The sequence below is a fragment of the Chelonoidis abingdonii genome, chromosome 7 (genome assembly GCF_003597395.2).
Source record: "Chelonoidis abingdonii isolate Lonesome George chromosome 7, CheloAbing_2.0, whole genome shotgun sequence".
NCBI classification, from domain to species: domain Eukaryota; kingdom Metazoa; phylum Chordata; order Testudines; family Testudinidae; genus Chelonoidis; species Chelonoidis abingdonii.
The window spans coordinates 11379230-11403751 of record NC_133775.1 but is presented as its reverse complement, the minus strand read 5'-3'; the positions used below and the strand labels follow the sequence as shown (position 1 = coordinate 11403751).

Genomic DNA, 24522 nt, shown 5'->3' with positions numbered 1-24522 from the left:
GGTTATACCAGCTAACAAAAATGCACTTTTATGTAAAAAACCATGATTAAATCAAGTCTTCCTGAATGGTGATTTAAAAACCTCATGATTAAAACAATTTGATTTAAATCAAATCCACCCTGGCAGTCCCTGAGCTGGGGCTGGGAAAGAGGGCTGTCTCTTCCTGGCAGCCGCAGCCGGGAGCTGGGGAAAGTCACTTCTTTCTCTGGCCACTGCAGCCATGCACGTCCCAAATTCCCCCCATCCCCTCTTCTCATCCCACTGCCCCCTCCCATCTACCCCTATCCCCCAAAGGCCACCACCTCACCTTACGTGTGCATCTTCTCCAGGGTCCAGGCACCTAATGAGTGGAGCCACACCTGCGTGGCTCCACTCATTAGATGGGTGGCCCTTCATTCTCTTGTGTGCGGCTGCCATGGCACACACCTTAGGATATGTCTGTACTACCCACCGGATTGGCAGGCAGCGATTGATCCACTGGGGGTCGATTTATCGTGTCTAGTCTAGACTTGATAAATCAGTCCCCGAGCACTCTCCCGACAACTCCTGTACGCCGCCACTGTGAGAGGCGCAGTACAGTTGACTTGCCGCAGAGGGGAGACTGCGGTGAGTAGGTCTAAGTACGTCGACTTCAGCTACGTTATTCACGTAGCTAAAGTTGCATAACTTAGATAGGTCCCGTCCCCCCCGATGTAGACCAGGCCTTAGAGGGAACTATCCACAGACCACCTGAATGAAGCCAGTGGTCTGCAGATCACAGTTTGAGAACCTCTGCTCTAGGGAATTGTCTGCACTACACGATAATGCCCGTTCTGAATGATCTGGTCAGCAGTTTGAACTCCACTGCACTGCACCCAGGTACACAGGCATCCTCTCTTTCCCCTTTGAAGGCCCAGGAATTTTTGAAATTCCACTTCCTTTTTCCTCTGCGTAGAGAGCTCACATGGCATCTTCCCAGTTGACCCTGGCAGCTCCATGCAGCAAACGCTCTCCCACTTGGAGCACACCTGAGTTGTTGGATCTACTGGCACTATAGGGAGAGAAGGCTGTGCAGTTCCAGCTCTGCTCCAGCTGTAGGAACTTCGATACCTACAATCGGATTTCTCATGGCTTGCTGGATAAGGGCTATGAACAGGACACACACAGTGCCATGAAAAGATAAAGGAGCTGAGGCAGGCTTACTAGAAGGCAAGAGAGGCCAACCATTCTTCTGGTGTCGTGACAGAGACCTGCAACTTCTATAAGGAGCTGGACACCATCATTGGTGACGACCCATCCTCCACTGTCAGGAGCCCCATGGATAGAACTTGCTGCTGTCCAGGGTTCCCGTGCAAGGCTTCATGAGCCATGGGAAAAAGGAGTAATCTATGTCTCCCAGCATCACTATGGGCATTTGAATATCCCCCACTAGAATTTTCTGGTCTGGAAAGAAAGTCTCTGCTTGCAGCTTTCTGTACAGGCCAATGTTCCTGAAAATACATGCATCGTGCATCTTCCCAGATCACCCTGTGTTGATGTCAGTGAAATACGCACAGAGATCCACAAGCACCTTCAGTACCATAGAGAAGTACGCCTTTCTATTGATGTACTCCGTCACAAGGTGGTCCGTTGCCAAAATTGGAATATGCATTCCATCTATTGCCCCTCCTCAGCTAGGGAATCCCATTGGTACAAAGCCATCCAATATTTTGCGCAAATTGCCAAGAGTCACAGTCCTTTGTAGCAGAAGGCGATTAATAGCCTTGTACACTTATGTTAACAGAGCCTCAACAGTGGACTTCCCGATTCTGTACTGATTTGCAACTGATGGGTAGGAGTCTGGAGTCGCCAGCTTCCACACAGTGATTGCCACACTCTTCTCCACCAAGAGGGCAGCTCTCATTTTGATGTCCTTGCGCTGCAGTGCTGGGTTGAGCTCCTCACACAGTTCCAGGAAGGTGGCTTCTGCCTCCGAAAGTTCTGCAGTCACTGCCCGTCATCCCAGACCTGCGTAATGATGTGATCCCACCACTTAGTGCTTGTTTCCTGCACCCAAAAGTGATGGTCCACCGTGTTCTGTTGTGCCGTGAATGCTAAAAGTAATCTGGTGGTGTTTCTTTCCATGGTACACAGCAGGTCAGACAACTCTGATTCCTGTTCAGATTGGGTGTTCATGATATTCTGCATGACCAGCTGCAATGTGTTCATAACAGCGATCACAACTGTAGAGAGCAGTGCAGGATCCATCCTTTCAAACAGATGGCATGTGCACAGCAAACAGAGGCTATTGAAAAATGCTGCAGAATGTAGTCTGAAGCCCATGGAATGCTGGGACGGAAAATACTACATCATGGGACATTGAGCCCGTAGCCATGATGCACTGCAGTCCACTCCACCTTCCCACAACTCCTGGCTGCAGAAGGTGGCGAGTAGCACAGTGGGATAGCTACCCAAAATGCACTGCTCTCATTGTCACTGCTAGAGCAGCAACTGTGAACGCGCTGTACTGACAGAAGAAACATTGTGTGAACATGTACAAGTGATGTAATTATGCAGTTTTTTGATTGTCAGCTTAACTTGCGTTGACCTTGGTTTAACACTACTCAGATTGCTGGGGTTATTATGTCGGCATAACAGGGCAGTTATATTAGTGGGAGACAAATTTAAATGTAGGCACGTGCTAGGAGGTCAGCACGAGACTGCTTATGTCAACCTAACTTTTATATACCAGGCCTGTGATTGTCTGCTTGGTTCAGTAAAAGATATTACCTCTTTCACCTTGTCAAAGTAATACATTTTTCTGTATTTATAAATGTGTCATAGAAACAAGTGATATGCTTCATTGTTAATACATCACATATAATGATACATCCTTCAAGAAGGCTGCATTTTGGATTGTGCAGCATTATATTTGTTTACAGTAGAATTTCTTTATGTAGTTTTGGGTAAAAGCTAAGCAACAGTAAACCTTTTTTCATCCTTATCATTTTGGGCTGTGATTCGTCAACTCTAATACATTTTGCAGGACAATACTCTGATGGGAAACATTCAAGGAAGTGATTTCGGTATTTCAGTGGATGACACTTCGGAGTCAGTACTGAACCAGTGTTGCAGTGTCCTGGATTACTGTACTTATGGAGGCTCTATCTTTTAGATGAAAGAAAACAGAAGTCCTCACCTTTGTTTGTTAAAGTCCTTTGGCACTTTTTGCAACAGAGTGGAGTTTACCCTAGTGTTTTGGTCAAATGCTAATTTATACAATTAATATTCTTCCTACTCAATTCACCCTGCGGTTTCCATTGCCTATGGTAGTATTTGCTTCCTGTTCTAAACAGCTGTGTATTGGTGGAGTACAGTGTTAAACTGTTGCTGGTTCTGCACCAGAGGTGGCTGCACATAAATGGGTGAAATTATTCCTTTGTGTATATCGTTTACAAAGTGATGGACCTTTTTGAGCTGAAATGTGTGGATATGTATGGAAGTTCAAGATGAAATCTTCCCTGTGTCCAAGTTTAGAATACTTGGGTAATATGAGGAATAGTAATCAAATATATTTGATAGCTTCAGATATAATAGGAACCTTCCTGATTAAATTTTCTGCTTATAAAGTCTTAACAGAATTATTTTGTCTTGTTATTTCAAATACCAGCTAGACCTATTCATAAGGATTCAGGTTGATTAAGTGCAGGCTTGAGAGGGGGTTTATTCTCTGCTGCCCAAAAGAGGTGAATCTGGTTTCAGTTATATGTATATCTTGTTTGTGTTATATAGCTAGTCAAAATTACAGGGGATTGTGGTTAAAAACTGCCAGCCAGAACCCACATTATCTTTGGATTCAGAATGCGCTGAGATGTTTAAATAACCCAAGTGATGTGATGGTTTGAGTGATGTCTGTTCTTACTAGAATATTTTCCTTTGGTTCCAGCTGGGGCTCTTTGTAGATTTCAATCCTGAAGCAATGTTGCTGGGTATAGAGGATGGTGGTGGTGACGAGGATCTAGAAGCGGAGCTTGCTGCTATCACAGGAGAGAAGGTGACAAAAGAGAAATCAAAACCCAAAGGGAAAAGTAAGTCATTGCTCCTGGTTCTTGCTGACTGAAGAGCTGTGTTATTTATGTAAATAGAAGGGACATAATTTTACAAATCACACTTCCTTCTAAATTCCCCCCGCCCCCGTATAGTTGTTACAAGTAACACCTAAGATTACATGTAACTCAGAGATTAGAGAAATATTTTTCCTGTATTCTGTCTGCTTTACAGTGAAAGATTTAAGATGTAGTCAGGGGCATGCACAAGGAGGGGCAAGCAGGGGCATCGCGTCCTCCCCCCCCCCCCCCAAAAAATCTACATGTGTTCATGCAGCCCAGAGAGGGAGGGAGCAGCAGGTTGTTTGGCTGCTGGCTGAGCTCTTCCTCTCCTTATCCCTACAGCTGCAGCCTGCTGCTTCTCCTTCGCTGCGTTTGGAGTCCAATGTATTGCCTCTGCCTCCAGCCCCTGACTTACCTCAGAGGCCATCTGTAAAGCAGGCAGCAGAACTGGGACTCCAGCAGGAAGGAAAGAGATGCATCACGCTGCAGCTGTAGGGGTGGGGGGAGGACCCTGCAGCCTGCTGCTTCCTCCCTGCCCAGACTGCAGGGACACAGAGAGCACTGCTGCAGGGAGAGCTGCTACCTCCTCACTGCTGGGTGTCCCTGCAAGAGGCAGCCCAAGAAATGGAGTGTGTTTGGGAGAGGGGGATGGTCATATGAACCTTTCATTTGTGTGTGTTTAACGTGCCCCTCCAAAAGTATTCAAATTTAAAATCCTGGGCATGCCCCTGAGATGTTCAAAGAGCAAGTTAAGAGATGGGTTGAACGTGGTATTTAAATACATTCTGTGACATTCCCCAGGGTACAATCTGAACTATTGAACAGCTGTGTCCCCTTAGTTCTCTAGCCTGGGGTGCCTTTTACACTTCTTTGTAGTCAGCAGATCCACTCCTGGCCTGGTCACACAGCCTTTAGTATGCAAAATCACGCCCAGCTGAATACATGAATGCTCTCCCAGCCATCCATGAATTACACACAGGGGGACACCTCACAGTCTTAGCCCCAGCTTTGTTCCCCAGAAATGTGTCTTACACTGTCCAGAAGAATACTGAGCAGTGCAAGCTCACAGTAAGTACATCATTTCAACACTGGGTAATGATTATGCTGCAACCTTGTCATCCTAAATAGGGATTCCCAAACACTTCAGTGCAAACACGCTGGTTTAGATAAAACAGTAAAACAAGCTTATTAACGAGCAAAAGATAGACTTGAAGTGATTATAAGCGGTATGGCATAAAAGCAGAATTGGTTATAAAAGAAATACAAAAATAAAACTGCAAGCTAATACTTAAATGAACTTAAGAGCAAAATGTCTCTCACCATGAGCTGCAACAATACACAGGTTGGATTTTCTTTCCGCTAGGGACCCTTTCCCCAGTTCAGTGTTCTTCAAGTATTTGTTGATGCCATGGGCAGAGAGATGAGAGGAAGAGAGGGGTGATGTGGAGATCACTGTCTCCTTATTTTTATAACCTCCTCCTCTCTTTGAGAATTACCCCATGCCGGTGTGTAGACAAACAGTCTGAGATTCCAGCTGTCTCTGGGATTAAATGTAAATTTCTTGTCTATACTGTCTCCCCTGCTGGTGGAGGCCAGTTAAACAGGTAATGGCACTTTAGCACCTTGCTGGCCTGCTGGTGTGTCTTTGTCTCTGAGAAATGGTTTGTGGGCATTACCCAGAACCACAACATATTTCAGTAACAATCATATAGCAAAATCTCATAATTTTACATGCAGTGTTGTTACACACATATTAACAGGAAAATAATATTCAGCAGATTGAGTTTTCAAATGATACTTCACAAGGCATACTTTATACAAAATATATCGTAATCCTATAAAAATGGTAACTGGGGGGTACAGGGTGTCACACTTACATGGGGAGAAGATTTTTGAGAGTAGAGGGCTCTTTAATTTAGCATACAAAGTTGTAACAAGATCAAGTGGCTGGAAGTTGAAGCTATACAAATTGAGACTGGAAATAAGGTTCAGGTTTTTTTAACAGTGAGGGAACAGGATAATTTACCAAGAAGTGTGGTGGACTGTTGATCACTTGCTGTCTTTACATCAATACTGGATGTCTTTCTAGAAAATATGCTGTAGCTCAGCCAGAAGTTATTGCCATGATGTAGGAATTACTGGGTAAAATTCTTTGCCGTGTGTTATGCAGGACATCAGGCTAGTTTATTAAAATGAACCTTTCTGACCTTAAACGAAGTCTGGAAACCTGTGTATTTGACAGTATTTGTGTGTAATCCGTTTCATTGTTTCTTGCACTGTCATTTTCCTATACTGTTTGTGTGGGACTTTCACACAACAGCAAGGGAGAGGAAAATTTATAAATACACAGGAAAATGTGATTGTAAAATCACAATAATAATTGGCAGGAAGACTCAGAGGCAAGTGTGTAGTACCTGAAACTAAATTTGAATTCATTTTGATACTGACTAGATTTCAAGATAATAGTTACTCTTGAAGAGTAATGAACGTAGAAGATTTTAAAGTATCTGAAATAAATTAATGCAGCTATTTCTTCATCCTGTTCCTTTTTAAATATTACTTTTAATAGAACTTCTGTTGGATCAAGGTACAATTGTATATTTTTTTAAAAACTGGCCATCAGATAAAAAATCCTGTTGTTTGAATTAAAGAATCCTATAACTGACTTTTCATTTCTAGCCCTTATAACTAATGACTTTTAGAAAGCATTAAATAAGTCTTGATCAGTAATCCTGATAATACCCTGAGATTAAGGGGATGTGTTCTAGATCTGTGTTTGAGGAGATAGATGCTCTTTGTGCCATCAAATCCACTGTTTCTCTCTGAGATTCCTGTGGGCACTTTCAGTTGCAGTGGGTTTTAATTTTAATTTTTTGTCACTACTACCTCTATAATGTACAGGTAAGGTCTGGTTGTTTGAGCATAGGTCTGGGAATCAGGAACTTCAGAGCTCTATTTCCATTTCTGACACAGACTCTTTCTTTGGAGCTCATGAAGTCACTTCATATTTTTTTTTCACTGTTTCCCATCTGTAGAATGAAGATTAATCCTCAACATCGCTGTAAGGTTTTATGAGTCAGTATTTGTGCCCACTGAAGGTATCAGATATTTTCCACATTTGTCAGCAGTGGCATTGCTTGAGCATTGCATCCCTGTTTTTCTGTAGTTAAGGCTATAGGTGAAATCCTACTGTTATTTTCACTTGTATAACTGAGGGCAGAATCTGATCCATGTCTATACAGGAGGAAGAATAAGACTAGTTTAAACAGGGTGTAGGCGGTTGTAGGGAAGAAGACACATATTTGAGAATGAGTATAGAATACAAAATGGATTAATTAGGAGACATGGTTGGACAGAAGGCAAAATGAGCATAAGTGGAGGTGAGATCAGAGAGTTAAGCGGGGGAGGAGTTGGGTAGCGTTTTCAAGAGGAGGATTAGAATTGGAAGCTTAAACAGAAGTAGGAGAGGAGGGGAGCCAGTGGCCAGTGAGGAGATGAGAAGAGGACTTGCTCAGACAAAAGGAGAGGAAGATGATTAGAACAGCAGCATCTTGGGTAGGCAGAGGGGAAATATGGGGCAACATTCTCTGACTTATGTGACAGATCTAAATTCCAATATTCAGCTTGGCTTGTGGCACTCCTGTGGATTCAAGAGGGGAAACCTTCCTCAATGGCAGCACATTTTGGTTTGCAGCACTTATTTTGTATGCTATGAATTATGGGGCCATTTGTTAGTGCTATGAAGCTGAAGGGGAAAGCCTGTCTGGTGGCTAAGACTCTTTGTCAATCTTAAACAAACAAACAAAATCTGTTTACTATTCTGAAATGTTGTCTGCACTTTTTGCTTTGGTAGCAAGCAGGTGATTTGTGTTGCTCAGTTTGTATCTGGTATTGGGTTAGTAGTGAATTATTATTTTGTCAGTTCTCCTGCTGGACTCTGGTCGTTGTATCCATTCTCTGCAGATGAGAGCTGCCTGGAATTGATTGATATGTACACAGTTTAAACAGAGAAGAAAGATGATCTTTTGGGTAAAGAAGTGAACTAGGACTCCGGAGATCTAGGTTCAGTTCCTCACTCTGCCATGGAATTCGGGTGATCTTGGGCTAGTCACTGAGGTCCCAAGTGGACCCCTGAAATTGTACAGCACCCCATTGATATAAATGTTCTATACATGGGTGCAGGAGTCACCTGTGTGGTCCTTTTTGCATGACTGGGCCTAAATCTCTCTGTGACTCAGTTCTTTACCTATAAAATTGAGTTTATTCCTTTTCCCCACACTTTGTGTCTAGTCTATTTAGTCAGTAAACTCTCTGTAGTGATCTTCTTGCTTTGTTTGTGAACAGCACCTAGCACAATGAGGCTCTGAACTCGGTTGGGGACATTAGGTTCTATTGCAACACTAATAGTAAAAATATTTCAGGATTTGGAAGAAAATTTAAATAGAGAAATGTTTGAAGCTGAATGTAGTAGGAAGTGTAATGTTGAGGATCTATGGTATCGATACTATGTGCATCAAGAGCAGAGAGGGCATCATGTTGCATGAGGGCTACTAAGAGTTTGTCTTCACTACAGAGTTAATTTGAGTTATAATGCCAGTGTTACCCCTAACTCAAGTCCCATCCATGTACAAAAACCCTTAGCTGGAGTGTGGTGATGCTTTTAACTCAAGTTGGCTGGCCCGTCAAGAAATGTAGAATGCAACTCAAGTTAGCACAACATGTCAACTGCTAAAACAATTACTGTGCAGCTTAAATATTATTTCTTGGTGTGCCTGCTCTCACTTAAACTCGGTTAACTCAGCTCTACATTAGAGGCATAGCTTCTGAAACCTTAGGCTCAATAAGTACAGTTAAGGGTGCTCTAAGCAACTCATAATCTATGTAAGGTTTGATTCTGCTGTGTCCCACGTGGGTGTAAGTCAGGAGTAAACAGAGTTACACCAGGGTATAACCATTGTGAGATAGGAGCCAGGCATCTCAAGTTCTTACCTGAGAACTTTACACCTTGCTCCTTCATAGTTGTAAATCTGGCTGTTTCCAATATTGTAAATGCTTAGGAGAAGTTTTAAAATGTACTTTTACCTCCTGTTTTCACTGTTGTTTATCCATGTTTGTCCCAGGATACTAGAGAGACAAGGTGGGTGAGATTATATCTTTTTTTTTATTGGACCAACTTCTGTGGTGAGACCATGTCTCTTTCACCAATAGAAGTTGGTCCTATAAAAGATATTACCTCACCCGCCTTGCTTCTCTTTTACTTGCTCCTGATTCTGGGTTGCAGAGGCCGTTGTTTGACAAGGGGACAAGGAAAATGAATAGTTTGAATCTGTTTCTGTAGGGCAAATGAGAGCACAGAGTGTGAGCATATGTTTTACTGAGTATGGAGAGAATCTGGTCAGGTTGCAATTGCCAGCATACAAACTTATACCTATCCCTATGGAAATCTGCATGTTTACTATTCTCTGGAGAACTCCATTAAACACAAGTGGGCAAGAAAAATGCACTAGATATAACAAGGGAAGTAGAGTAGAGGCACATTTCAGGGTACATGGACCCCTTGTTCTAGTGGAGGAAGACTAAATTTTCTAGAAATAAAATTCCTTTTGACCGTAAGTACTGTTGACAATAATAGTCTCCATGATTCAATTTACTCTTAAAAGGAAAAGCTCTTTCATGTGTAACTGAAATTCCTGCCAGTTGTCAAAGCTCCAGAATTATCAAGTTGTATTCCTGAACTCCTCATCTGCTGTGGTGAGCTTTAAGCAGCATGTTCTCTCCCTCACCCACATATTTCTATAGGTGGCACTAAACAGTACATTTTCCTTCAGACAATCTGCAACACAATGTAGTGAAAATGCAACAGAGGAGGGAGAACATGTGGTCAAGTGGAGCAGAGGTGGGAGGAGCAGAGACGACAAAATAAATCAAAACCAGGGAAATGTACAGAAAAGGAAAAAAGGAAGAAGCATAAAACAGAGAGAGGAAAAGAATGTAATAGAGATACAGCAAATGTACCAGAGGATGGAGTGACAGGACAAGGGAGATGGAGCAGAAGGCACTGATCAATTGCAAGTGGTGGGTCTTCAGCCAAAAAAGGCCCAGGAATTACTTCACCAGCTTTACTTTCTTGCTGACTAGAAAACACCTCCTGCACTTGAAAGGGAGAAGTGACAAGTGAGCTCACAGTTCTTTTCCAATCAATATGCTCATGGTTTAGGTTTGCACCATCCAACAGTATGCTAGATCCTCATGGCTTGTCTCCTTTTGGTTGCCTTCTCCAGCCCCTTTACCCATGGATCATATTGAAAAGATGGCTGCAGAGTGCATGAAGGACCTGAATGAGGAGGAGGAGGAGGAGGGTTTGGAGGAGGATACGGACCTTTTGGTATGTACTTACTGCCAGTAGAATTCGGTCTTTTATGGAGTAAACTCTGTGAGCAACAAAGCCTCTCAACTTTTTGAAGGGAAATTAAGACATGGCAAAACTTGATTTAAACATTTTTGAGTGGTCGGACGCTGTCCATACCAAGATGAGAACAGTACCTGACTACAAATGTGTGTGTGAATATGGTTCTTGGAGGAGATGGGGAGAGAGGAAAATCCCAGTCCGTGTGAGTTAGGGAAACATGGCTGAAATCCTTTGTTAGAAGAAGTACAGGGGGACCCAGAGGCAGATTGAGTAAACGGGCTTCTTTATTGTGGTACTTGTTCCCCTCGACCCAATTGTCAAGTAAGCACTGAATTAGTTACAGCACACTCTCTTTTTATTAAAGTTAGTATGTAAATACCTACATTTACTGCAACACCTCCAAAATCCTTATTGAGTAATATGAACACCCATACAATAAATATAATTATCGCTGCCACTGTTTACAGCATTAAGTGTATTCTACAGACATTTTTATTTTGAAAATACATTTCTTTGCAATAATTGTATCCACCAATTCCCTTAATTGGCAGTTTGCAGGGAGGGGAGGAAGGGGCAATGACCTCAAGCTTGTTTAGGTAGCTGAGAATGGAAGGGAGGGGGGAGGCAATACCGCTCTACATGTTCCTTATGCAGCTGCAATGCTTATCAATCCTTAACAAGCAGAAGGGAAGGGGTAGCACTTTATCTATCAAGCACAGAAGCAGTGCCTGCCTGTACCTCTACTCCCTAATGCCATGCCTGCACACCAGCGGTTTCCTAGGTTTCTGCTTAACCCTTACATATCCCAACATCCTTTTAGCAATTATTCTACTTATAGTTATGTCTAGGACATTTCTGCTCTGAGTGTGGCCAGGGCCTAATAACCATATCCTTGAGCTAAAATGGTTTTTGTGTTTGTTAAAAGTGTGTTGTGTGTGAGTGGATTGTATGGAGGGGGCACTAAACTACACTTAGTACGATCATTAGTGAAGGGTGACTATTTGGAGGTTTGAAGCTGGGGTTTAGACAGCCTTCGAAAAGATAAGATCCTTGTCTTAAGTACTGCATGTTCTTCAGTTGTCAGATAGAGAGCTACCCAACAAAAAGGTTATGTAAGAGACCTTAGCCTATATGTTGAGCTGTGAGCTCCCCAGGAATTGCCTTCATATTGTGCCTCAACATTTCCACTCCTGGCCAGAACCAGAGTATATGAAGTCAGCTGCAAAACAAATTAAAATTAGGTAAGGCAGGAGAAGTTAGGGACATCAAAGACTACTTGAGGTTTAACTCTAGTTTCTAGAGCCAGGAGGTACGTACTTTCTCCAGACCAGCTCTTGCGCCCCTGTTGATTATCACTTGCCAGTGTCCCATAGAGGTATTACTTTTGACACAAACTGGCAGATAAATCTACACTGAAACATTACCTTGGGCAAAAGGCTTCAGGATGTGAATCATTCTTCCCACTGTGGCAGTGGGGAGGCGCTTTAGTTCCTGCAGCATCTGTTCACGTGGTACCGAAAGCAGAGCATGCTTTACAGTAACCACCTCACTGATTCTTGCTCTAGGCAGAGTTGCAGGAAGTTCTGGGCAAGCAAGACGAGACCGAAAGTGGTGAGGATGAAACCGTAGCGATGGAGGTGCTAGCAGCTCCACCAGTAATACAGCAGCAACGTGAGCTGCAGGCAGAGGTAAGAAAGAGATGTGTGGTTGACTTGGAGTTCCACTGAATCATTCTCACTGTGCAGTTTATAAGATGACAAGCTCACTTTGTATTCTGGCTAATTTTGTACCTCTGTTTGTTTCCTGGTGGAAGCTGACACTATACTGATATAGTTAGATTTCATCTTGCGTTGTTCTTTGGGTGAATTTGGTGTTTGTGAAAACGAGGAACTAATACCACCAGACAGAGCCAAACATAATATACATTGTAAGCTCTTCTGGCAAGGATTTTGTCTTGCTGCCTGTAAATCTCTTAGCACATCCATGGTGTTATATAAATAATAGTAATGTGTGCAGACTTCCTTTATACAGCTTACAGCTCTGCTATTGCTCCTTAATTCCCTTTATAGTATTCTTGTTATGAGTCTAGAAACACCGCGCAGTTTGCTATGCTACACTACCCATAGCAGTAGTAATACCTAGTTCTTATACAGTGCTTTTTCAGTACACCTCAAAGTGCTTTGCAGTGGAGGTCAGTATGATTATCATTTTACAGGTGGCACAGAAAGGGGAAATGACTTGCCCAAGATCACCCAGCAGGCCAAGGCAGAGCTAGGAATGGCATCCAGGTCTCCTGAGTCTCAGTCGAGGGTTCTGTCCACTAGACCATACTGCCTCCCTCACATGGCCTATAATATCCTATAATCAAATAAGCAACAAGATGGCAACTGCTAGCAGGAGAGGTGCACACAGCCAGCCCTGTAACCTGTTCCACAAGTCAGAGGAGCACCAACCTGAGTCCAAGGGGTTCTGTTTGTTTTCCCACTCTACCTGGACTCGACACTCCATAGTTGGGTCCGTTGAGTTCGGGTCAGGTTGCAGGGCTGTACTGTACACCACGCACAGAAACCTCAGTCTTGATTTCCAGCATTCCAGTTATCTACCATCCCAGTGTTTTTTGCCCCTGTGCCCCACACCCAACCTTTTATCAGTGCACCTGAATCCTAACCTGCAGTAACCACTGCTGTTTTAATCCTGAGGCCTCTCCTAAGTAGGCTGTCAGTAGTGCTGAGTTATATAAAATTTCAGAATCTGTTTACTATTGAATTTGTCTGTGCAGTCAGGTTCTTTGTTTAGTTGATGCTTTTCTTCTGTTCTCATACAATACAGATTTCAGGACTTCCGTGCATTGTGCACATTAATAAATAGGGCATGAGTAGGTCTGTGTAGAGATAATGGCAATAATTACATCAGGAGCCAGCTGACAGGTCAATTTGACAACCACAGTGCTTATAAGTAGTGGATGGTAACTGGTTGTTTCTGATGCTTCTTTCACTGTGCAAGTCCCAAACTGCAGACTTTCCAGCCCACAAGGGGAGGTGGGAAGAGATCTTGTATTGAAGCCAATTTGTGAGAATCCTCGAAAGATGTAAAATTAAGATGGTGAAGAAAACATACATTCGCACCTCAAAATAACAGCCAGCCCACCTGGGCACATGTCTGAGAGGCATCACTGTTCTCCTTCATCTAGTCCTAACCACCCAGTCTCCGGTAACCCTGTGGCTGTAAATTTCCTAAACTACTCCACCTAATTCTCTCTATTGCTCCTTTGATAGGAAGCCCAGAGATGGATCCAGGAAACATTAGTGCAGTACAAGTGCCCTTCTGTTTCAGAGAAATTTTTCCATTTCCTGCTGTCTTGATTCCTGAGCCCAGTCTGTGTGTGTGTGTTATTTTGTACAGAAGGGATATGCTTACTTTTCAGTGGTAGGGTGAAGCATGTGTAATTTGGGAAAATTAAATAATGTGCCTTACTCCCCGTCCTGCCCCCCAACCTCCTTTTTTTTTTTTTTTTTTTTTTTTTTGAGATCACATCTCCTGTTGTTTTCAGTGAATTGCAGCGGACGATAGAGGACAGAATCGCTAACTATAAGGCAGCAATCTCTAATGCAAAGGAGGCAGACGAGAGTGGCAAAGTGCGACGATACGAAAGAGGCCTTAAGGTATGTTGGATTCATTACACGAAGGATTGGGAGGGGCTTTCAGTGGAAGAGGAAAGTCCTTGTTAAATGTAGGACAGAATTGATTCAGAAATATTACTTGATGCTTTCTGGGTTTTCTGACTGCAAGTGTTGTGTGCAGGAGAGACTAAGGAGCCTGTGCCATGTTTTCTTTGAGTTCTAATTTGAAGCAGTCCTGTCAAATAGATTAGGCTTAAAATGTAGGTCTTGTATAAACATGATTTTCAAGGGTCAGTGGAAATGTTTCCATTCACCTTTCTTTATTTGAAATCCAAGGGAAAAGTATTTAAACAATCCCCTGCAGTGTTTGTATTCTCACATTGTAATATTTTGCTAGGGCATACGAGAGTCAGGAACTGAGCTGGACTATAAACAAGGACACTGATGAGTATATCTTCATATTCCAAGATGACTGCAAACAGTAATTCAACACTACAAATAGTAGACATTAAACCTGATTCTAAAAATTCTTCCAGTTGTTCTGATGTGGTGCTACCACAGGGTAATTAATTTTTGTTTGAAAATTGGGGGATAAATTCAATAGTGAAATAAGCAGGTCATGCAAGATACATGTTTGGACTAATTCACATCCAATGTGTGTACATGGTAAAGTGGTGTCCCAGTAAATTGCCCAAATTTGGCATTCAGTAGATGTGCAGACTGAAGGTAACTTACATGCCATTTTCTGACCAACTTGTGTCACTGCTGAATTTGGCCCTCTGACTTCTATGAGGGTCACACTCACTTGCGCTAGATCTGAATTTGGGCTATGTTTATTAAAGTGACAGTGTGAACCCTTTGAATAAATTATTGTAACTTCCCTAGCACAGGTAGCTGTTTATTTTTTAAAACTTCCTTTCCCAGGTACCAACCTTCCACTTGCTTTGCTAAATTGCTTGTTTGCATTGAGGGGAGGAATCCCTCTGCGTGCCTCAGCTGCACTTACTAATGAAAATGGGAACAGTCTCTCCCCCAATATGTCTATTGTAGATTGCAGTAAGAACAGTTTCATCTGGTTTTGCCTCTTCTCAGCCAAACAGTGGCATTTGGTGTTTGAGTCTGCGGTGGCAGGTGATTCTTGTTGTGCAAGAGGAGTTTGTTGTGAGTTCCCTGGTTCTTTGCCTTCTGCTCCACCATGTTTCATATTCCATCTAGCTCTACATTTTGTTCCAAAGCTTTAGAGATCAGTACTTCCCAGTGAGGGAAGAACCTTATATCTTTTTAATTGTTAAATGGCTTGGTGTACATAAGGGGTCAAGAGAGAGCCAGACTTGGAAGAGGAAATGTGCAGACTGGAAGAGCTCTATGTCCTGTCCAATTCATTCTAGCCTTGGAGGAAATGTACATGCAGTCATTCCCTAAGGGAAAAACCCAAAAGCCTGCTTTATCCAATCTAGAAATTTACTGTCTTATTGAGGCTTCATGTTTTGTTGTTGTTTTTCCAATGTGGGAAGTTTCCACAAAGCCTGCCACCAGCCTGTGAGATCCCGGTGTCACAGTTAAGAATAGAGTAGAGCTCCCTTCACAGTCCAAAGCTGTTCCTTGATTGTCCGAAGGACTGGCTTCTGAGCATCATGTACACAAGAATAGCACAAGCGTATAGGGACAAAATCAGAAACACTAAGGCACAAAATGAGTTTCACCTAGCAAGACAAATACACGGTGTGACCTGCAGGTGCCTAGGGTATCCCACACTGAAAATGCCACGGCCAGGGCAGGCTGCAAATGGAGAGCAGATTCTCCCAAAATTGGTGATTAACACTGAAGTTAGACTCACCAACCTGTGCACTTGATTCCCCACACTGGTAATCAAGAAGCTGAAAAAGAAATCACACCGCCCCCCTTACTGCATTCCAGTTCTCTGGTGACCAATTAGCACATTGATCCTGTAAAGTGAGAAGTTATTTAAAACTCTTCTCCTATACAAAAATGTTCTTTTGATCCCCAAAGAGCCAGCCACATCACCAGATCAGTATTAGTTTGGATCTTACCCAAAATATCATGCTGTCAGCCAATCTTTTAATATCTAAAACTAAAGGTTTATTAGACAAGAGAAGAACAAGATGAGAGTCATTAAACTGTCAAACTGTCAGATACATACAACTTCAGAATCCACATATCAGGTTCTAAGCTGCATTGGTGAGTTTGTTGACATGTAAAATCCCTCTGGAATACATCCAAAGCTTGGATGGGTTGTTCAATCCTTTGTTCAAAGCTTCAGTTTGTAATTAAGTTAATCCAGAGGTTGAAAGCAGCATTGAAGACAAAATGGAGATGAGGCAGCTGCCTTTTATGTCCTTTGCCATGTGGCTTGTACATCCTTTGTTCCAAACACAAGCTCAGCACATGGCATGGAAAAGCCTTTTAACCCCCTGTCCGTAGGCATGTCCCTACATGTCCTGCTAACTCATAAGTGTAACCCCTGCCTCTCAATGGGTTCATTGTATAGCTGATGGCCTTTGATAGGCTGTCAAGCAGGCTAGATAGTACTGATGGCAATCTGTCTGATGATGTCACCCAGAAACACAGCACAAAGTTTGAGATACAGATATAGCTCACATACTTATAATTCATAGTGTTGGGCGGGGGGGCAAAGCTCCAATTAACTGGCAATATGGCGTGGGGTCAGAAGTTTACATTCTCAGGCCTGCTAGCTAGCATGAGTACATGTGATCATTTATCATTTTCTTTTGTTCTTTTGTTTATGGTACAGGAGGTAATCAATCAAAGGGGGGGGTCAGTAGTATGAGTTAAGGATATAGTTAATTAAAAGATCTGGTAGTTAATGAATTTGAATTATAGCACCTGTGAACATCTCTGTAAACAAGTAAGGTATATAAGACATGGCAACAGATAGTAATTCGTGCATGATTTGAGATTTGTATCTCCTGCACCTTATTTGATGTCAAATAAAGAGATTCGCTTCTCCACTCCGGTGTGTGATATGTACATACAAGTATGATTATTATATTTAGCAAATCATAACTTTTCCACTGATACATGGCATATTTTGTAAGATTTATAGCAATTTTATAATTAGGGTCCTACCAAATTCGTGGCCATTAAAAACGTGTCATGGACTGTGAAATCTGGTCTCCCCCCCGTGAAATCTTGTCTTTTGTGTGCCTTTATCCTATACTATACAGATTTTATGGGGGAGAGCAGTATTTCTCAAATTGGGGGTTGCAAGGTTATTTTAGGGGGATCAAATAAATCCCCCCAAAATAATAGGGGTGGCCGGAAATTGGCAGCTGCTGACTGAGGGCCCAGATCAGCAGGCAGCAGCACAGAAGTAAGTGTAGCAATACCATACTCTGCCATCCTTATTTCTGTGTTGCTGGTGGGAGGGTCTGCCTTCAGAGCTGGGCTTCCGTCCAGCAGCTGCCACTTTCCAGCTGTCTAGCTCTGAAGGCAGCGTCACTCCCAGAAGCAGTGCTGAAGTAAGGGTAGCAGTACCACAACCCACCTTGCAATAATCTTGTGCCCCTGCCCCCTACACACACAACAGTGAAATTTCAGATTTACATAGCTGAAATCATGACATTTATGATTTTTAAAATCCTGTGACTGTGAAATTGACCAAAATGGACTGAGAATTTGGTAGGGCCCCATTTATAATATTTGTATCAGAAATATTACAAGTGGTTACTCATATTCCATACAGTGTCATACAAGGCAATAAGATGACAATCTGTTAATGATATTAGGAGCAAGAGAAAGACAAAGGAAAATGTAGGTTCTCTGCTTGGTGGGGAAGCAGTGCTCATAACTGGTGGCATCAAGAAGGCTGAGGTGTTGAAGCAAAATAGGCATTAAGTCTTCACTAAAAAGATTAATGGTGACCAGGTACTCAACACAATCGTAACAAGAGAGAAGGAATGCAAGCCAAAACTGGGAAGGAACAGGCTAAAGAATATTTAGATAAGTTAGAGGTACTCAAGTCTGATGATGATATCCTAGGGTACTTAAGGAGCTACCTGAAGCAATCTTAGAACCATTAGCACTTTGAGAACTCATGGAGGATGGTGAGGTCCCAAAGGACTGGAAAAGGAAAAACACAGTACCTATCTTTTTTTAAATAGGGGAACAAAGAGGGCCCAGGGAATTAAAGACCAGTCTGCCAGACTTCAGCACCTGGAAAGATACTGGAACAAATTATTAAACAATCATGTTGTAAGCACCTGAATGAACAAAGAACAAATCATGCAAAACCAACCTAATTTCCTCCTTTGACATGGTTACTGGGCTAATGGATAGGAGGGAGACAGTAGATGTAATAAATCTTGATTTTAATTAGGCAGTTTTGACACAGTTCCACATGACTTCCTCATAATTAAACTCAAGCAATGCAGTCTATATTAAATTACTATAAGGTGGGTGAACAACTGGTTGAAAGACTGTACTCAAAGAGTAGTTATCTATGGTTCACTGTTGAACTGGCAGAGTGTATCTAGTGGGGTTTCAGGGGTCAGTCCTAGATCTGGTACTATTAAATACTTTCATTAATGACTTGGTAATGGAGTGGAGAGTATGCTTATAAAATTTGAAAATGATATCAAGCTGGGAGCAGCTGCATGTGCTTTGGAGGACAGGATTAGAGTTCAAAACTATCTTGACAAATTGGAGAATGGATTGAAATCAGGAAGATGAAATTCAATAAAGATAAGTGTAAAGTACTTTAATTAGGAAGGAAAAATCAAATGCAAAACTGAATAACTGGCTACATGGTAATATTGCTGAAAAGAAAATTATACTGGGTCACAAATTGAATATCAGTCAGCAATGTGGTGCAGTTGAAAAAAAAAAAAAGCTAATGTTTTGGGCATATATTAACACTGGTGAGGCTTTGTTCTGTGTTCAGTTTTGGATACAACACTTTAGGAAGGATGTAGACATGTTGGAGAGAGTCCAGAGGAAAGCTACAAAAATGATAAAAGGTTTAGAAAATCTGGCCTATGAGGAAAGGTTAAAAAAACTGGGCATGTTTAGTCTTGAGAAAAGAAGACTATGGGGGGACCTGATAAGTCTTGAGATGTGTTTAGGACTGTTATGAAGAGGACTATGATCAGTTGTTCTCCATGTCCACTGAATGTAGGAGAAGTAGTAATGGGCTTAAGGAGATTTAGGTTAGATACACCTCTCCTAATACACCTCTACCTCGATATAACACAAATTCGGATCTAACACGGTAAAGCAGCTCTCAGGGCGGGGTCTGCGTGCTCCGGCGGATCAAAGCAAGTTTGATATAACACGGTTTCACCTATAAGACAGTAAGATTTTTTGGCTCCCGAGGACAGAGTTTTATTTCGGGGTAGAGGTGTATTAGGAAAAACTTTCTAACTGTAGGATAGTGAAGCACTGGAATAGGCTTTCAAGGGAGGTTGTGAAATCCCCTTCATTGGAGGTTATTTAAGAAAAGTTAAACACCTGTCAGTTATGGTCTGGGTTTATTTGGTCTTGTGCCAGCACAGGGGCTGGACTCCATGACTTCTCAAGGTCCCTTCCAGCCCTACATTTCTATGGTTCTATGCTGGCATTTGTCTCCTATTCCACTGCATATGTTGATCTCACAGCACTCAAGTCTTTTCCGGGCCTGCAGCAGCAGTGGTAGGTGAGACTCTGTCTGGATAGATTTGAACCCAGATCTCCCACAGAGCCGGTCCATAATAGTTATGGCGTGATGACTAGTTTTCTAAAAGTACAAATTCCAGCCTTGTCATTGTTTGGGTTTTTTAATGTCTTGTTACCATTTTAGCCAGTGTAGAAGGTAAATGCATGTTCTGCTGTGAAGTCTATGTCACTTTTTTGGCTTTGTTGCCTAATCTAGGTGTTAAGTAGCCCCTGTAACGGGGATAATGTTTGGTGTTGGGGTAAAGAATTGAGTTGAAATTGAGCTTTGTTTCTTAGCAAGGGGACTATGTAGCTCCTGAGTTTGGAAATAGGAGCCAGGGGCCTTTCACCTCTCAAAAGCTGGTTCAAATCCAATTCTGGCTGTTACCATCTGATGGCTGCCTGGGCCACATGAAATGAATTTGGTGATTACATTCCAGATCTGCTGGACAGAGATCTGCACTTGCACCAAGATACCACACTGAAGGCTGTGTTTAAAATATACCTAGTCTTACTACAAAAACTGGTTTCACAGTTGACAGCGAATGGCTCACCTTTTGGAAGTCTGAGTCACAAAAGATTGATTGGGCCATAGAGACTGACATGTCTTCTCATTCCTAGAGGTAGGATCCTGTATCACCATCTATGTTGTGATACATTGACAAGGTAGAATGGAGGAAGCTTGTATTACTTGCTCTGTAGAGAAAAATTGTTGCTGTGTGCTGCTGTGTCAGTCAAGCATCTTTCACCAGGACTAAGACTCGCACGTGACCAAAAAAATAGGAGGAGGAAATACTAATGGGCAGAGATATCTAGTAGCTCTCCAGAAAGAAGGACGTGGGTGGTTCCTGTTGTAAATAAGAATATGAGTTTGCTGAGTTGTGGTTATTTTACACAAGTTGTGTATATGATGGACATGCTAGTACCTGTTGACTTCACTCCTCAATTTTTGCTAGACACTGGAAACCATGCTGGCTGCAATGAAGAAGGGCAAAAAGATCAATGGGGAAGAAATGCCACCCCCTGTAGCATCAGGGAGAAGCTCTGCTAATATGCCTCGAGCCACAGGAACTGTGCCAGAGAGTTTAGGTGATCCAACGAAAGTAATACCCAAGGAGAAAGTGGAATCATCTGCAGATCATGAGCTACAGCCTGTCAATGATATGAAGTTGTCTCCGGGGCCAGCCTCTTTAGAATGTCCTGCTGCTGCTACTTCTGTCCTGGAAATGGGTACCACATTACAAGATGGTAGGTAATTTCAACATATCAGCCTTCCTTGGAGCACACATCTTCCCAGACAGGTTATGATTCAATAATACATTGCGCTTCTATAGCACCTTTTACTTGAGCATATCAAAGTCCTTTATAAATAGGATACTGAGGCACAGAGTTCATTACTTGCTCAGGGTCACTTAATTGAGTCAGTTGCAGTCAGGAATAGAACTTGGGAGTCCTGACTCCCAGATTTCATTCTTTAAGATGTGCTATAATCATAGGGTGAAGACTTCCTAAAGGTTCCTTCCTGTACTGAGGTGTCTGTTCATGTCTCTCATGGTCTCTCTGCCTCAGTTCCTCAGTCAATAAATTATGGTAATACTTCCCTGCCTTGCAGAGGAGCTGTGAGGCAAAATTCACTGTTTGTAAAGAACTTTGTGATCTTAATGAAAGGCACTGTGGAACTGCACAGTGTTGGTTTGTCGTTGTTGCTGGAATTGCCTTGGTTGACAGGACTTCTGGGGATGCCCCTGGTTAAAGAAGTCACTGTACATAATGTGGATGTGTGAGTCAAAGCAATAAGGAAATAATGGATCTGTAGATGTATGAGAATGTCAAAGGATGCAGATATCAGGTGCTTGTGTAAGTCTTGATTTCATTCTTATGTAGATTCCCTTAGCGTGAGCACACGAACACTACTGGTTACAAGACAGAAAGAGTATAAATTAGCAGCTCTGAAAGCCAAACAGCAAGGAGATCTGGAGAAGGCAAAAGAATATATGAAGACTGGCAAGGTATGCTATTCACAAACCAAGCTTCTGTGTTAGGAGTCTGAATCCTGGCAGATGCTCCCTGTGCTCACATGGGTGCTCCAAATGATCACAGGTGGCTTGCTGAACATACAGGAATAAGTCTTCTTTGGCTTTGTTTTTCTGTTTGTTTTAGAAATTTACAATGGTTTTAGAAGCACTAGACAGTGGACAGCCGGTAGACCTCCAGGATATGCCCCCAGCTCCACAAGGTAAGAGCAGAAGAATTTGTTAGATGGAGACTTTTAAGCCTCTCCTGTTATCTAGTAACAAATGGACATAGTGAACTGAAGGGCCAGCGCCCATTTTAAAGTCACTCTCTTGAACCATCTGGGTTAGAAATGAGTGCTGAGAATCCCCGCTTCCCAATGGTTTTAGGCAGTGGTTTTTGGACTCCATATTGTGGACCAAAGATTCTCTTGTGGACATCTTCTAACAAATGTAAATTCCTATTTCCCAGCATGGAGTGGGTGTGTGAAAGACATACAGAATGGTGGAGGCAATTTACATGTGTTAGAACTGAATCTCTCTTTGTTACCTCCAACCTTCTTCATCCCTTGTCTTCCCTTAAATCTATCCAGTTCACTTTGTGGTTTGGTTCTCTCAATTCTGGATGTCTTCAATTCTGGTGTCATAAGTTTTATTTGCATTAAGTAAAGATGCAAAGCACCATAGGGATGCAGAGAGGCTTTTGAGCATTTTTGTTTCTAAAAGCCTGTAGAAATCTGAATGGTTTTGACTAGCCTACACATCAATCCTTGCAGGATAACACATGTTTTTTCCATTGTGACAGAAGCTGCTCCACAAACTAGAGTAATAGAAACATTGATTTAAGTGACAGGTTGTAAGAGTGCCTTTCTTTTTAAAACTTCTACATTCTGATTTTATCTTCATTTCTACCTCCCTCCTTTCCCCACTAAAATTCCCCCTCTCACCCTCCCCACACACTTGATTTCTGACCTGATTTTAGTGGCTGCTGTCTAGAAAACAGCTAAAACTAGTGATTCGTGCATAAACTATCTGCATGGTTCTAAAAATTACAGGTTCCAGTTGATATCAGGTGTAATTTTCTAATTCTTGTGGATTGTGAGATAGCAGCAGATTAAAATGGTTAGTGGAAGGAGAAATGAGGAGGACAAGATGCTAATCAGAATGGTGTCATTTTTAAAGTCTATCACATGACCTGACCGTTACAGACATTTGGATGGACCATGACCCATGCTTTTAGGACTAGTAGAAATTTCTGATCCTGAAACAAACATTGGTATTAAAATATTTCAGTCCTGCAGAAGACTTAAACTGGATAAAAACTATACTCCCCCAACACTTGGCCTGTAGAATTCACTGCTGTAGGATGTTGAGGCTGCTTAGTAAGATTCAGAAACATAATTGGACATAGCTTTAATTATGAAAAAGTGTAGTTGCATTAGCTAGGATAAAAATGTTATAAGGGGTATAAATCCTTAGGACATAAAATGATCACTGGCTGGGGTCAGAGGAACATTTTTCCCCATAGTATAATATTATATAAGTAAATATAACATTTGGAGGGGTGATGGGGGAGATGACCTTTTAAAGCATCCAGTGATGAGCACTGCCAGAGCTGAGTATCTTAACAGGTGGGGGTTTTTATCTGTCCTTCTCTGGGAGGAAGTCCTCAAATTGTTAGCAAATTACAAAGATTGTTCACACATTCTCTCTTATATGCCAAAAATTCATACCTAATGTAGACTTAAAAATTGCCTCTTTCCTCATAGATCTGGTAAGCCTGGAAAAGAGACAGGCTCCATCAAACCGGATGGCATCTGTTCCCATTGAAAATTCCAAGCCCCCCACAATGTTCAAACCTCAGGGCCATGAAGCCTCAGGTAGGATTTGTAAAGCAGGACTTCTCTGTACTGAGTCGTATTCTTATATGATTTTCGGACGCTGGTCCAAGTTATACATGAATACTGGAGTGGATAATGAAAGTCCATAATAAACTGTCTTTCTAATTTGAGCATTGTCCCTGTGGGTGTCCTACTGTAGGCGTACTTGCATCCCTAAGCTGCTGATTGGAGCATTTTGGTAGCAATATCCATTAGGCCCACACATATGCTGTCTCTCCTCATGCCCTGCCATGAGGGTAGCCAGTGCATGTGGGCTAACCCCCCTCAGTTGCTTCTCAGCCGCCCCAGCTAGAGACAGAGCTGTTAGCTGTCCATTAGTGACTATTATCTCATCCTTTTCTTTGTAGCCTAGAGCTTTTATTTTTAGTAGTAGTTAGTCTAGTGTCTTTTATTTTTTTACCTTTTCTTCTAATACATATATATTTAGATAGTTTACTTTTTTTTCATACCCACCCTTCTCACTGAGGGCTCTTCCCCCCAGCAGGGTATGCTTGGTTATCCAGGTTTCAAGAAGTGCTTCTCGTGCAACGAGGCTATCACCGTCACAGACACACACTCACAGTACATTCGTTGGCTCAGGGAAGTACATGTCCCTCAAAATTGTGCTCTCTGGCAGCATCTTAGACCTCGGTCTCGCAAGGACAGAGAGCTGAGACAGAAGATTATATTCATGGAGGTGGCTCTCAGACCTTCTCTAGTCTTACGCCAAGAGTCTCCAGGCAGATCTAAAGGCCATAGGGTGAAGAAATCAGCTGCCAACTGTTCTCATAAGTCAAAAAAGAGAGCAGGAAGTCCTCAGAGTGAGCCACGAGCTAGCTGCAAATGATCCCTAGCACGCTTGGT

General features: G+C 42.3%; 1 protein-coding gene across 3 annotated transcripts in view; it reads left to right on the top strand.

Annotated features, from left to right (window-relative positions):
- CC2D1B (coiled-coil and C2 domain containing 1B) overlaps positions 1–24522 on the top strand; it is a 66044-nt gene that overhangs the window by 4503 nt on the left and 37019 nt on the right. For 2 of the 3 annotated variants that reach the window (XM_032768407.2, XM_032768405.2), the window contains exons 3-10: positions 3905–4046; positions 10349–10452; positions 12042–12164; positions 14004–14138; positions 20723–21014; positions 21651–21775; positions 21927–22002; positions 23548–23658. In XM_032768407.2, coding sequence (XP_032624298.1) covers positions 3905–4046; positions 10349–10452; positions 12042–12164; positions 14004–14138; positions 20723–21014; positions 21651–21775; positions 21927–22002; positions 23548–23658 — 1108 coding nt within the window. Of the gene's footprint in view, positions 1–3904; positions 4047–10151; positions 10242–10348; positions 10453–12041; positions 12165–14003; positions 14139–20722; positions 21015–21650; positions 21776–21926; positions 22003–23547; positions 23659–24522 lie in introns of those variants that run through there. The other variant, XM_032768408.2, reaches the window with a different exon arrangement.